Raw genomic sequence first — 16,223 nt, forward strand, 5'->3', positions numbered from 1 at the left:
CCACGCGCCCTTACCGCCCTGGGATCTTAATTTGGTTTTGTCGGTTCTACAGAAACCTCCCTTTGAAAACATCAGGGAGATTCCCTTGCTTACTTTATCCCAGAAGGTGGCCTTCTTGGTGGCTATCACTTCTGCTCGCAGGGTGTCAGAACTGGCTGCATTATCATGCCAGTCCCCATACCTAGTGATTCATAGGGATAAGGTAGTACTTCATCCTAAGCCATCTTTTCTTCCTAAGGTGGTTTCAGATTTTCATCTGAATGAAGAGATTGTACTACCTTCCTTGTGTCCTCAGCCCAAGCATCATCGGGAACATGCGTTGCATTCCTTAGATGTGGTTCGGGCAATCAGGGTATACCTGAAAGCTACGGAATCATTCCGTAAGACGGATTCACTTTTTGTGATCACGGATGGCCCCAAAAAGGGTTTGCCTGCATCTGCCGCGACCATTGCCAAATGGATTAGACAAACGGTGGTACAGGCTTATTCTATTAAGGGTCAGAGTCCTCCGTTCCCTGTTAGGGCGCACTCCACTCGAGCGCTCAGTACTTCCTGGGCCTTTCGCCATCAGGCGTCAGTGGTCCAGGTATGTAAGGCGGCCACCTGGTCGTCGGTACATACCTTTACAAAATTCTATAAAATTGATGTGACGGCATCGGCGGATGCCTCATTTGGCCGCAAGGTTTTGCAGGCCGCAATTTGAGGAGACCGGTGGTCTACCTCGAGGGTTTTTTTCTGTTTGAAAAAAAAAAAAAAAAAAAAGATTTTTTCTCTTTTTTGTTGAGTCTCATCATTAAGGATGAGCATTGTAAACTTCTAGTTGGCACCGGTTGGGCCTTCTAGATTGGGATTTGATTTTCATTTTCCCACCCTTCATTTGTGATACTGCTCTGGGACGTCCCGAAGGTGCTGTATCACCGAGGACTACGTCTGTCAATGAGCGCTAGAGAAAAATGGATTTTTGTAAAATCTTACCGTAAAATCCTTTTCTCTTAGCTCATTGACAGACGTAGTCCCCGCCCCTCTGTTTTTTTGAGTTGGGTTGGGTTAAAATCTCTAAAGACTGCTTTTTCACATAACTGATTTGCTGAGGCAGAGAGAGAGAGGATATACCCTCTGGGACTGCCCCTAGGGTGTGGCCAGAGCTTTTTAATTTCCTGTCTAGTCCTGCTCCTGTGGAGGCAACATAACCCGAAGGTGCTGTATCACCGAGGACTACGTCTGTCAATGAGCTAAGAGAAAAGGATTTTACGGTAAGATTTTACAAAAATCCATTTTTTTTTGGAAAAATTTTGAAAAAATCACATTTCTCTGCATTTAAAAAATACTAAATAGTAAAGTTAGCCCATTTTTTTTGTATATTGTGAAAGATGATGTCACGCCGAGTAAATAGATACCCAACATGTTATGGTTTAAAATTGCGCCCCCCCCCGTGGGATGGCAACAAACTACGGTCAATAGAGATCTCAATAGGCGACGCTTTAAATTTTTTTACCGATTACCAGTTTAGAGTTAGAGTGTAGCTCTTTTTTTCAAATTATTGCCCACGCTCTGCCGATTGCGGCGATACCTCACATGTGTGGTTTGAACAGCGATTTATTTCGCGGCTCGACTTCCGTATATGTTTTTTTTTGTGCGCGAGCTAACGGTGACGGGGCGGTAAAAATGATTTTTTTCCTATTTATTTTTTATTTTATATTTTTTTAACATTATTACAGGTTTTTAAAAAAAAATCTGATCACTTTTATTGCTGTCACAAGCAATGTAAACATCCCTTGTGACACCAATATGCAGTGACAGGTACTCTTTATGGAGGGATCGAGGGTCTAAAAGACCCTAGACCCCTCCACTACACTTCCATGTATGCAAAACGCCGAAAACTGCGTTTTTGCATAAAGCCGTTTTCTAAATTTGCCGCCTTTTGCAGCACAGTAAGCCGGAAGTGACGTCATGGACGCCACCTCCAGGTTACGTCATCGGAGACCCGATCAAAGCCGTTTCCGGCATTGATCGGGACTCCATCCAGCCGGCGGACGTGCCGGCTGGGTGCTCGGGGCTCCCGGTGGGACGGGAGCCCCGAGCAAAGTCGCGGGGGGAGGGGGGGACGACCCCTCCCGCTCACCCGAGTAAAGATCAAACGGCACCCGAGCCACATCGGTCGTTACAGACGGAAAGCCTACCGTCGGCTCTAAACCATGATATCGGGATGGTGTCTCTAGCTAGAGGCATCATCCCGGTATACTACCGCAAAGTTTGCCGACGTAGGGCTACGTCACTTTGCGGTAAGTGGTTAAAACCTCACACCTTTTCAATGGTCTTCTTTCTAGATTCCTACAATGTTCAGTACCTTAGCTATATGTGCATTTTAGCCTTAAGACACTCCTTTATTTTCAAAAAACAGCTTGATTCTGCAGAATAGCTAACTGCTTTTCAACTTAACTACAGTTAACAAGGTCATGGTTTCAGATCCCAACAATGACTACACTTGGATGTATTTTCCCTACCAACCTTTTTTTTGGTAGGGAAGCTCTAGATAAATATACAGAGCACTAATGGAACAAACACTATTTTAAGTGTATGAGTGTGATCATCTTTTTCTTGAGCTGCAATTGTTTACACATTTACCATGGTTGTTGAATTTGATGAACACCAAGCATATATGTGTCTGGTATATTTTACCAACACAGCCCCTCATAGTCCAACACTACACTTTGCCTCACACCTCAACACAACACTGTCCCATCCCTACCCTAGATTCAAACCCCTCACATCACCAGCACAAGCAGCATGTAAAGGGCAAAGCCCCGGCATTGGCAGCTTAAGTCTGTAGCCACAAAAAAATACGAAATACATATTCCTTAGAAAATGTATTATTTTGAATGTAATTACAGCATAAGGAGGGATTCAGCAAGGTCATATTTACAGTTTCCAGTCCCCGTGCCTTTACTGCGCCAGCCCACGATCTTTGCTCCATGGCTACATTAGGCAAAGATGCAGGATTCGGATATCTTGAGCAAGTTCATGCAGAGTCGAGAAGCAATTTTGCACCTCTACCAGCTCATAGAGGACAGGCATGGCCAGGTTGCTGAAGTTCCAGGGTGTTCATGTTGGTGATCGAGGCCAGTTCTGGGCTTGTGCCTCCCAAAATATCCACTGACCACAAATGAAGACGAGTGGAGTCCATGAAGGTGGGTTTCTACCAGCTACAACTGCAAGCAGTACCACTCCTGGAAAATTACATCAAAGGATAAGCCATTTCATCATGACAATCACATCTTACTGCCCGCTTGCTTGATTTCTTAGTTCATTATTTTCTACATCAGGAGGGAAATTACACAGGATCCTTTTTGTGGTCCACAGCAGAATTGGATCGCATAGTGGTTCACAGCAGTGCCATCCGATTCATGTGGGACCTGTCAAATCCCACTGCCATCTGATCTGGGGGTGTTGATAACTTCCAATTGACACCCCCATGGATTCACATATGCCAGTGTGAGCTGCCTGTGCTGTGAATGCGATCCATTAACACGCAGGCGACTCGCAGTGTTCTCACATCAGTATCAAGTGAACACAGACTCATGTCCTGGCTTTTTGGAATGTTTATCCAATGCAATCCTTTGGAGACATCAACAGGCCAGGTTTTCATTTTCACTCATATACATCGCAGGTGAACAAATTAGCTGCTGTGTTTGCAGTGTGCATGTGCACAGCCATCTTATGATGGTGAAACTCAGCCAAACATGTCGAACCCCCAGAGCTTGCAGTGTTAATGTATGTATCTATTTATTTATACCTAATTTCATTATGATATTTTTTTTTTTTGGAATATAATGTTGAAAAGAGTAAATCGATGAAAAGGGTGAATCCATTTGTGTTTCTATAGATATCTTTTAAAATTGATTAACAATATGTAACTTGTTTGTATATGTATATGCTAGCTAACAGAGATATCCCACATTCTAATGTGTACATTTTTACACACACATCTTACCTTGCAGATACACACCACGACTTCGGGAGTGTAGAGAGAAGGAGCCATGTTTCTCCGAATTGCGAGAGGAACTGTACAACTTCCTGAAACATGTGCACCTTCTAACAGTGTAGTTTCCGGTTGATTTTGCGAACGTGAGCACGCATGGGAAAATCGAGCGAATTCACGAACAAGCGGAAACATTGGACAAACACAATCTGCTAAACACACAATGCATGTCCAAAAAACATTGAAAACATATAACAAACATTTGTGTAGACCAGAAAACATTTTTATTAAAACACATAAGCAATTATTTTTGAAAACATTTTAAACATGCCCGCCCACCACCATCAATGTTTATTTAAAGCACAATACATCTAAAGCACAATATTTATTTAAAGCACAATAAAGCTCAAACATTTCACATATGACATTTTTGGTGAACAGTATCCAAGCCTCAAGCCACACTGGCTTGAGAGATTTTCTAAAATAAACTACTTACAGCAATAGTAAAGACATACAACATACATGAACATAGAGCCAATAAGATTAACCACTTAAGCCCCGGGGGATTTGGCTGCTAAACGTCCAGGGGGTATTTTGCGATTCGGCACTGCGTGACTTTAACGGACAATTGCGCGGTCGTGCGACGCTGTACCTAAACGAATTTGGCGTCCTTTTTTTCCCCACAAACAGAGCTTTCTTTTGGTGGTATTTGATCACCTGTGCGATTTTTTTTTTTTTTTTTTTTTTTTTTTTTGATCATGCGCTATAAACAAAAAAAGAGCGTAAATTTTGCAAAAATAGCAATATTTTTCACATTTTTTATATGAAATTCCCCCCAAAAAAAATGTAAGAATCAAAATTTTTTAACATTTTCGGCCAATTTGTTTTATGCTACCTATGTTTGGTAAAAAAAATCACAATAAGCGTATTTTGATTGGTTTGCGCAAAAGTTATCGCGTTTACTAACAAAGGGAAAGATTTTTGTCATTTTTGTTGTTTTTTTTTTTTTAATGAGTTATGGCGGCGATCTGCGTTTTTTTTTTTTTTTTTTTTGCGGTACTGCGACATTGCGGCGGACAGATCGGACCCTTGACTGACATTTTTGACACTTTTGGGGTTACCAGTGACATTTCTACAGTAATCAGTGCTATACATATGCACTGTTACTGTAAAAATACACTGGTAGTGAAGGGGTTAACTTTATATGAGAGGGAGGGGCTGTGTGTGTCCCTAGGGGCATGCTTTCTACTGTGATTGGCTGTGGCTTCAGCTGTATGCAGAGTGATCAATGGTTCTACATAGTAGATCCATATGATCATCTCTCATACACAAGGGAGAATGACAGGCAGCTTGTTTACACAAGCCGCCTGACTTTCTCCCTCTCCCCCGCCGATCGCAGAGTGACCGGCGGACATCGGGTCCGCTGGTCACACGCGCGGGGGGGGGGGGGGGTCCGTGACCACGCAGGAGCGGGAGCGCGCCCTCGCTCCCTAGACCCTCACAAGCAAGCGACGTAGACCTATGTCAGTTTGCCTGTGAGGGGCTGACCGCCGACGTAGATAGTCGTGCGGCGGTTGGCAAGTGGTTAATATACATGTGCAGATTGACAAACCAAAACACAATTAGCAACAAATAACCAAACACTTACAGAGGGTCAAGTATTAATTCCCTCAAATACAGCCCTGGGCTATGTGCCATTAGACATGACAGGCAACGCAGGGCTCTGGTGTAATCGGGATCATAGTCCCAACCCTCCTGCCCGATCCCGCCAGGAAGAGGACATTGCACATTGTTAATTACAGGCAGTGAGACATTTCCCGGTCCACAGCTGCACAGACATAGAAATGTCTCACTGCCTGTGATTGGCGGTGTGCAGTGTCGGCTTCCTGGCGGGATCGGGCAGGTAGGTTGGGACTAGGATCCCGAGCCCATCTCTACCCTCTGTGTTTAGATTGCTTTTTTAGTACCTAGTCCAGCTACTTGCTCTGTATTGGATTTGTCCAATATATAAGAGATGATAATTTCTATTTTCAAAAGCTAGGAGATCTCCTCTAAGTGTATCTGTTGGGGACTGTACACCAGTATGAACAGACTCAACTGAAGTTGTTGCCAATTTGACAATCAATGGCAGTACAGCTAGGTGTATTTATTGCCCACACTGCTAAATAGAATTTTGGAACAGGCCCTATTGGAAAACCTTAACCCCTCTCTTCAAGGGTAGTAAAAATGGCAGACTAGTCTACAGATACATTCACATACAATCAGAACATTCCCACTAAACTTACATTTTTTAACACACATGGTAATTAATCCTGTCACTGACATCCTCATTGTTATGAATAAATTGTATAGCCTACAGCGCAACACCCAAAAAACAATAGTTTAAAAGTGCTAAAGTGCATAAAAATTTGTATAAATGAATAAATATATAAAATATATATATATACACCCTCATATAAGTTATTCTAGTGTTAAAACATACAGTGTAAATAATAACAAACAAGTAACCAATAAACTTCCTCCAATATATAATGCTTGCGTGAAAAAAGTTCATAAAGCATGTGGCCAGTGAAGACACACCAATGCTGCGATAAAATTATAAAGTGCTAATCGTGCAACTTCAATCCATAAATAAAAGAATGAACAAGCATGTGGCTAGTGAAAGTTCCTTGGTTATCCTCCAAAGAAAATACTAAAAATCCATGCAGCAAATGGTCAGTGAAGACTCATCATTGCTACAAAATAAATATAACGTGCTAATCCATGAACTCATAAGCATGTGTCTAGTGAAAAATTCCTTAATGTTCCTCCAAGGTGCTATAATAGTGGAAAAAATTCCAAAGGTGCTCGTGCGGCGTCCAGTGATCCACTCCCCTAAGGCAAAACACACACACAGGATAATATGGACCCCTTAGCCATATAGCATGTGGGTCTAGTGGGCTGTACTGGTAAGTGGGGCCAGGTGCGGTTCCTAAGGGTAATCACCATGGGCTGGGGCTCATAGAAGAGAAGAAATCCAGATATAGTGTAATACGTTCCTTTATTAGTAAATAAAAATACACTTACATGTGTGTAGACATCATATAGGCTGTGCAGAAGGGAAGGAAGCAACTGCCGGTACCAGGCACTAGCTCTGGTGTGCGTTCCAAACGTGCGTACCACCGCTGCCGGAAATGACAAGATGAAAGCAGAGAGACCGGACATACGTCGACGCATTTCGCCCCTCCCCACAGGGCGTTCTCAACGGACACCACGTCAACGCGTTTCGCCCTTCCCCACAGGGCGTTCAGACAGACAAGGCATCGGGGTCTCTCAGTAACTATTTGTAGCCATAGGCGGACACACATCCGCTCTCTTGGCTTCCTGTTTTCCTCTCATAGGGTGTACTTGCATTCATCTACACCCAACAGGCTAACTTCCTACATAGGCATATCATAATAACAAACCCGGGATACATTATGAAAACTAAGCAATATAAAACCTATATGCCACTTCATTTAAAATAGTTGATAGCATTGTATATAAATACAAATCAAATATTGGAACTTGTATAAAAAAACATTTTATCTTTCCAACTTTAAACAATACTAAAAAGGCTGAATAAACCGATTGTAAAATACCAAATATAGAATTTTTTTTTTCTTTCTTTCTTTCCATTTATTCTCCCTTTCCCTATGGATCGGTGTTAATTAGTAGGGGCATTGTTATGATAGCTAGCGATCTGCCCATAGGATGAATGCAATATAAGATCAAACATAATGGGACTCTAATCAGAAATTGGAGCAAACCAGTTTACAGAATAAAACTATTATAGAAAGTTTACCATTTTTCTCTATAAATCTAATTTATACTATTCTGCAGTTACTATTAGGGGAGCCCATGTTTCTGGGGAATCCAACTTACAAGTTAACAAGGGGGACTGTATTCCTTTTTTTTTTTTTTTTTTTTTATATATCACCAAGATAGAAAGTAATGGAGAACACAATATTTTACAGGTGTCACCAGAAGAGATGAAAACAAATCCTCCAATGGAGCCCAGTTATGTTGACTGCTGCCTTAAAGGAAATTACCCTCACTTTGCAGAGATTTCCACAACTGATATAGATAGCAGAAAGTAAACTGACAGGGATTTCAGCACTTTTCAAAAACTTAAAACAAATGGCTGTACATACATTTAAAGTGGAAGAAAAGCCTAAGTCTAACTATAAAAATACTTTGTTCCCTTCCTCATACCTATCCTGCCTAACCTGTATAAAAAGGTATGTCCCTACCATTTTAAAAATGCTCCAATTCCGTCATGTGATCCTGCAGGTCCAGCTCTGGGGTTGTTTGACAATGGCTTAGAATTCTAGGAGCCCTTACATTACCAGTAGGCTCCCATGGCCCAGTTTTTGTTGGCGCTACCTATCCTTCAGCACCCACTCACTGACAAGGGAGCCAAAGCTTTTTGATCACATGACTGGATCAGAGCAGATTATAAATCAGTAAGTTCACACATGTTTTTTTATACAGATTTTAGATAGGTAGGAGGAACAGGAAAGAGAACATTTGTGAGAATAGTTCAGATTTCAATATTTTTTTTTTTTAAGTTTTAGGAAAAGATCACAAGAATACAAAAGTACAAAAATACAATCAATACATGACCATGAGACAAAATCACAAACAGGAACCATTCAAACCAGCAGACATAGAAGTAAAAATGGTTGAGCAATAGCACAAACTGTAACAAGAAGTGCAGCCCCCCCCCCCCATGCCAACCAAGTCAACATAGGCCGGTCTGGCCTCGCCACCCCCCCTCCGGCGCCGCCATGGGAACTTACTGTGCCCCGAGGGGGAGTGTGGCCCTCCGACCCCCAACCTATTGCATCACTATTAAAGCGAGTTCCGGCCTAAAAAACGACTTTGGGCCATCCGCTTGCTAATATTCACCTGCAAAAGAAATGGATAGTCCCAATTCTTTTTTTTTTTCTTTACTTACCTTGTTTTTGAAGAAAGTATACTTACGTTCCTTCTACTTCCTCCCTCTGCGGCCGCGGCCCGCGCCGTCACTTCCTGCTTGCGATGACTACTGGGAGCTGAGCATCATCTCTCCCAGGAGTCAATGCCCCTGCACCGGCCCGCTCGTCAGTTCTGGTGCAGGAGCGTCATTCCCTGCTTAACAGCTTCTGGGCATGCCCAGAAGCTGTGCAGGGATGACGCGCCTGCACCGGAACTGACGAGCGGGGCCGGTGCAGGGCATTCTGGGACGAAGAGGACATCGAAGAGGACACCCTGGCTTCAGCTGCCCACACCTGAGATGGCAGCGCTGGACAAGAAATTTTCAAGGTAAGTATTTCTTCTAAAAGGTAAGTGCGACCTAGGACAGTCCAGAGGCTATCCATTATGAAATGTACTAGCCCTGACTGTCCCAGGGGTAATTTTATTGAAAAAAATGTTTCCAAGGCCGTAACTCCACTTTAACAAGGGAGGCGTCCACCATCCGCAATTCCACAGGAATGCCGCCTGCATGTTTGGCAGAGGTAGAGGCAATGGTAATGAAAAACTGAGGACCAACCGTGGTCCATTAACACCCATATCATTGTGTCGAACAGTTCAAACATAAAAAGCAAAAGAGAGAAAGAGATAGAGAGATAGGGGAGAGACAAGGAGAGGATGAAAGACAGGGGAAAAACAGTAGGGGGTAGATAGTAGGAGGGAAATAGTCAGGGCAGCCGTCAGATATTTTAGGGCCCCTTACAGGTTTAGGCCTGGGCTCCCAGGACCTGACCACCAGGTTACATCCTCCTCCTCTGCGGGGCCTGTGAATGCATATGATTGGGTGCTAGGACGCCAGGTGGTCCTAGCAACCAATAATTTTGACAGTGGTGGCCAGTGGCAGGATGAAAGTCAGGAGCCAGTGCAGTGGGTGGCACCAGTGGGAGTCAGTGTAGGGGTGACAATGAACGAAAGGGGAGTTGCCAACTTTGAGCCTGGGGCAACCCAGAGGGACTGGGCCCCTTGGGATGCCTGGGCCCCCTACATCTGTATGGGCTGTACCCCCCTGATGTTGGCCCTGGAAATAGTAGTGGCCGGAAAGAGTCGGTGCCCAGGCTCATGTCCCTGAGGTCGGGGTTTATATACAGGGTATGCGGTCTTGGTAGATTAAGGCTCCTCCTAAGTTTAAGGAGGGCCAGCTAGGTATCGTACCCAAGGGTCCCATGTTTTCTTAAAGAGATGCATTTTATCATGGAGCATCGCCACCATCCTCTCATTTATCATGATCCAGGTCAGTTTGGCCTTTAGCAGCTCAATCGGCACCACTGGAGTCCGCCAAGAGGGGGCTATCGCTATTTTGGCGGCTGTAAATATAAAGGCTATAAGACGTTTGGCATGTTTTGGTACTCCCTCAACGGGTTTGCCCAGCAGAAGTGCCTGTTGAGGTGATTTTACCAGATTATGTGCCTAAGAGAATAAATAAAATTGTACATGCGGATCCAGAACCGTCTGACTTTTGCACAAGTCCACCATGTGTGGAAGGCAGTGCCCACCCTGCCACATCCCCTAAAGCAGCTGGGAGAGGCATCTCGAACTGCAGCCGCCAGTGTGAGAATAGTTTAAATGCTGAAAATGTGATTTCATTTTTTTTTAATTTTGATTATTTTGCTTCTTTTAGGTTTTGCGGTTGCTTATGGTGAATTTACAGAGGATGACACTCCAGGTAGAGTAAAAGATAGAGATGCTGTATTAATGTTAAAATAATATTTTGAACACTAGAATCTTCTCCAGTCCACTCCATATCTTAAAGAGAATATTTCTCACAATAAAGCCCATCAAGGCAGCATGCCTAGTGATACAAGACCTTCTGTTCAAATCAGGAGCTCCTAAACCTGGTGCACATGATATGACGATATTGACCTGCAACTTAGTAACTATAGCACTGACACCCCCAAAAGAATTTCTTTCTGTTGGTCATGAATTTAATGGAAGGACTTTGGCTCTGATTTTTGACCTGGAGGTTGCAAATCCATAGTGAGGAAGACACTGAGTGACTGCATTTCTCTGATTAGGTTGGCTTCATGGGTTTTACTGTGGGACAGGTTTGCTTTAAAGTAACATAATTATATTAAGAGGTAAATATTGTATGTGGTTCTTCATTTGATGCTGGTTTCAGTGTCTTATAAATGTCATGTTTAAAGCCTATCGTGAGCATGCATGTCCCAATATCATGACATCATTAGGAAGTCAGGCAATTGGAGATATAAGCTGGCTGTACACCAGCAGGAGTTTGTTTAGACATTCATACAGAAATTCAGAAAAATCAGAGCCAATTAATTTAATTGAAAATCCCTTCAAATTTGGTCCACACCTAGTACAGACTTATTGAACATGATCATTACAATAAGTACAATTTTTCCTGAACAAAGATCACATTCACAGTAAGAATTGTGTTTATTCCGGAACAATTTCCATATTACTCCTTTGACTTTTCTTGTCACTAAGGCCATACACTTTGTAGCTACACAATGAAGACTCTCGACAAAGTATTAAAATGCAAATAAATTATGCTCTAAATGAAGAACAGACTTGTCTATGCATTCATTTTCTCAACTGGCAAATACGGTTGTGAAAGCTGGATTTAACGGAAACAGGATAGAAGGAAGATCGACTCATTTGAGTTTTGGTGCCGGAGAAGGATTTTCTGCATGCCATGGACAGCCTGTAGAACTAATACATCTATTTTGGAAGAGATCAAACCGACTATGTCACAAGAAGTCCAAATAATGACGTTACTACTGTCATATTTTGGTCACACTGTCAGAAGAAGAGAGATCACTGGAGAAGGAAATCATGTTTGGGAGGATCGAAGGAACAAGGTGAAGAGGGAGACTGACTACTAGGTGGTTGGACACATTGACTACAGCTGTGGGAATGACACTGGAGGATCTCATAAGACTAGTACAAAGCCAACTTATTTTTTAGAGTGCTCATTCATCAAGTCACTAGGACTCAGACTTCTGTTGATGGCACTTAATAATAATAAAAGGTTATACTCAATAATCAATTTGAGCCCACTAAACATTAGAGAATCAAAATAATTAAAAAAACGGAATTTTTGTGAAATCTTACCTGTAAAATTCCTTTCTCTGAGTCCTCCGACAGTCGCCGCCACTTCATATTCATCACTAATGGGGGTTATTGACCTTTTCTCTGCAGGAGTAGCTAGGCAACAAAATTTATTAATATCAAAGCTTTTAGCATATTTCACCCCTAGGGGGTGGTCCCCTCGGTCAATACCTCCCTGCCTTCTGCATTCCCAACTCAGTTTCAGTAGCATAGCAGTAGAGTACATAAACAAACCCCAAGAGGGGCGGGGGCGGCGACTGTCGGAGGACTCAGAGAAAGGAATTTTACAGGTAAGATTTTACAAAAATTCAGTTTTCTCTTACGTCCTCCGACAGTTCATATTCATCACTAATGGGGACGTCCCATAGCAGTGTAGACATGAGGGGTGGGGAAAAACGCAGCCGCGCCTAAAGCAACGCAGTACCCACATCAGAGAACAAGGAACCTTACCTAAGTAAGGAAACCAACTGGGCAACAGGAAAAAAACGTGCTCAACGGGAGCAACCACCCAGGAAAACAAGTAACCTAGGGATAAAGACATCCCAACAGCCAAGGACCCAAAAACAAGGGACCCTAAGGCACTGCCGCACTAAGAACTTTGCGGCCAAAGGAAGCATCCGCCGATGCCTGAACATCCACCTTGTAGAATTTGGAGAAGGTGTGAACTGACGACCAAGTCGTCGCCTTACACACCTGGGCCACAGAAGCCTGATGACGATAGGCCCAAGACGTACTCAGAGACCTGGTAGAGTGCGCCTTCACAGGGAAAGGAGGAACCTTCCCCTTCAAATCATAGGCTTGCACAATGGTCTGTCTGATCCATTTGGCGATGGTCGCAGCCGACGCTGCCATGCCCTTCCAAGGACCCTCTGGAAGGACAAATAGAGAATCCGACTTGCGAAAGGACTTAGTCGATGACAGGTAAACCCTGATCGCCCGAACAACATCCAAGGAATGCAAAGCCACCTCCTTTGGATGCTTAGGCTTTGCGCAAAGTGAAGGCAAGACAATATCCTCATTGAGGTGAAATTCCGAGATCCACTTTGGAAGAAAAGAAGGGTTAGGTCGTAAAACCACCTTATCCAAGTGAATCACCAAGTAGGGAGAGCTGCAGGACAAGGCTGCCAGCTCCGACACCCTGCGAGCCGAAGTGATCGCTACCAAAAAGGCAACCTTCTTGGACAACAGAGACAACGAGATCTCCCTGATCTTTTCAAAGGGAGCATGTCGTAACACGGACAGAACAAGGTTCAAATCCCATGGAGGTAAAGGATCCCTCCGAGGAGGGGCCAAGTGTCGCACCCCTTGAACAAAGGTGCTAACCAAAGAATTAGACGCCACAGGGCGTTGAAAGAGAACGCCCAGCGCAGAAATCTGACCCTTAATCGTGGCCAACGCCAAACGCTGGTCCACGCCCGTTTGAAGGAAAGCCAACACTCTCGATACCGAGTATGAGCGAGGGGAATACCCCCTGGACTCACACCAGGCAAAATACGCCTTCCAAGTACGGTAGTAAATCTTCCCCGAAGAGGCCTTCCTGGCCTTGATCAAAGTGGGAATGACCTCAGGGGAGAGACCCCTATCCTTCAGGACCTGGCTTTCAACAGCCAGGCCGTTAAAGCCAGCGACTGTAAAGCAGGATGGAATATCGGTCCTTGAGACAGGAGGTCTTCTCGAAGAGGTAGACGCCACGGAGCGTCGACCGACAGATTCACAAGGTCTGCGTACCAAGACCGGCGAGGCCAGTCCGGCGCCACCAGAATCACCGTGTGCGGTTCCGAGGCCAACCTGCGAAGGAACCTGGACAGCAGTTGAATTGGTGGAAAGGCATACATCAGACGAAACTGACGCCAGGGCGCCACTAACGCGTCTGAGGCGTCTGCCCGAGGATCGCGCGTCCTTGCTACGAACCTTTTCACCTTGTAGTTTAGACGAGACGCGAACAGGTCCACATCTAGGGACCCCCACTTCGCGCACAGCATCTGAAAGACATCCGGGTGAAGGGACCACTCTCCCTGGTCCAGGGTCTGGCGACTCAGATAATCCGCCTGCCAGTTCTCCACCCCCGGAATGTGAACTGCCGTTATCGCAGGGACGTGCGTCTCGGCCCAAGACAGAATGTCGGCTACTTCCCGAGCCGCTCGGGCACTCCTGGTGCCCCCTTGGTGGTTGATGTAGGCCACCGCTGTGGCATTGTCCGTCTGCACCCGAACCGGACAGCCTTGAAGCCTGTCCGTCCAACACAGAAGGCAGAGATTTATTGCTCGCAATTCCAGAATGTTGATCGGAAGGGAGGATTCCACCTCCGACCAAGTTCCCTGGGCGGACAGAACGCCCAGAACACCACCCCAGCCCGACAGGCTGGCATCCGTGGTGATCACCGTCCACGAGAAAGGGCGAAAAGACTTGCCCCCCGACACCGCCGGGGACCGGAGCCACCACAGAAGATCCCTTCTGGTATGATGACTCAATGAGATCTGTAGATCCAGAGATTGCGGTCGCCCGTCCCACTCGGCCAGAATCTCCACCTGGAGACCCCGCATGTGAAACTGGGCAAAAGAGATTGCCTCGAAGGCCGAGACCATCAATCCCAGACACCTCATACACGTCCGGAGGGATGAGCACTCATTGTCCCTGAGGGACTGGACTGCGTCCTGAAGTGTCCGGAGCTTGTCTTCCGGCAGGAAGACCTTCGCTTGAGCAGAGTCCAGGATCATTCCCAGGTAGGGAAGACGAACCGACGGACACAGAGTTGACTTTGGAAAATTTATCGTCCACCCGAACTCCTGCAGAGTCTGCATCGTGATGGACAGGTCGGTCACCAGGCCCTGACTGGTCGCAGACCGAATCAGGATATCGTCCAGATACCCCAGGACAGAAATGCCCTGGGCTCTCAATAAAGCCAGAACCGGCGCAAGCACCTTGGTGAAAACCCGCGGAGCCGAAGCGAGACCAAAGGGTAACGCCACAAATTGGTAATGATCCTCCGCAATGGCGAATCGAAGGTACCTCTGGTGACCCTCGAAAATGGGGATGTGAAGGTACGCATCCTTCAGATCGATGGAGGCCATGAATTCCCCCGGAACCAGGGCAGCCACCACCGAGCGCAGGGATTCCATGCGGAACTTGCGAACCCGCACAAAGCGGTTCAGAGCTTTCAAGTCCAGAATCGGATGTACCTTGCCCTCCTTTCTGGGCACAGTGAACAGATTGGAATAGAACCCCCGAAATCTGTCCCGATGAGGCACCGGAACCACCACTCCCTGGGCCCGCAGGTCCCGCACCGCCAGGTGCAGATCCTGCAAGCGCTCCGGAGTCAGCTGAAGGTTTGAGGGGAAAAATCTGCCCGCCGGCCGAGAGAGAAACTCGATCTTGTATCCAGATCGAACGATTTCCTGAACCCACCTGTGCCGAATGCGGTCCAGCCAGGGTTGAAGAAAACCGAGCAAACGTCCCCCCACCCCAGAACCGGGTGAGGGCGTCCCTTCAGGCCGCATTGTTATGGGCAGCAGACCCGGACTGGCTGGACTTCTGCTTACCTGTCCACGGCTTCTTCTGGGAGCCTTGGCCCTTGAAGGGCTTGCCCTTATAGTGCGACCGAAAGGCCCGAAAGGACCCCTGAGAGGGCCTAAACGTTTGTTTGTGGTATTCTTCTTACCACGAACAAACTTGCTCTTGTGAGTTTGGGGCAAGAGAGTGCTCTTACCCCCAGAAATTCCCTTTATCAGAGTATCCAAAGATTCGCCAAAAAGTCGGGATCCCGCGTAGGGCAAATTAGCTAAAGTCTTGCGAGAAGATTGGTCAACAGACCAACATTTCAGCCATATCAGGCGACGGTTCAATACCGCCACACTTGAAAGACGCGCAGCCAAAGGGGCCAAATCTAAGTCCGCATCACACAAATACATGACACCCTGATGAATTTGATCCACCATAGCCAAAGTTGTCGGCGGGCCAGAGTCAGCCACCAGGGTGCGCCTGAGCACCAGCGTCCAATCCGCAATAGCCTGGGTTGCCATAATGGAAGCAAAAATAGGCTTCAGCATAGAACCAGCAACCGTATAGGCATGACGGGCCAGGGACTCCAATCTCCTGTCCGTAGGGTCCCGGAACACCGGGGTATCCTCAGCAGGGATCGCAG

General features: G+C 45.7%; 1 protein-coding gene across 1 annotated transcript in view; it reads left to right on the forward strand.

Moving 5' to 3' along the window:
* The window catches only part of LOC309566191 (integrin alpha-IIb-like), a 110,297-nt gene that overhangs the window by 41,293 nt on the left and 52,781 nt on the right, over positions 1-16,223 (forward strand). The window contains exon 8 of the mRNA XM_082271277.1: positions 10,632-10,676. Coding sequence (XP_082127403.1) covers positions 10,632-10,676 — 45 coding nt within the window. The remainder of the gene's footprint in view (positions 1-10,631; positions 10,677-16,223) is intronic.

The sequence above is a fragment of the Pelophylax lessonae genome (genome assembly GCF_965119305.1).
Source record: "Pelophylax lessonae genome assembly, chromosome: 11".
Taxonomy (NCBI): domain Eukaryota; kingdom Metazoa; phylum Chordata; class Amphibia; order Anura; family Ranidae; genus Pelophylax; species Pelophylax lessonae.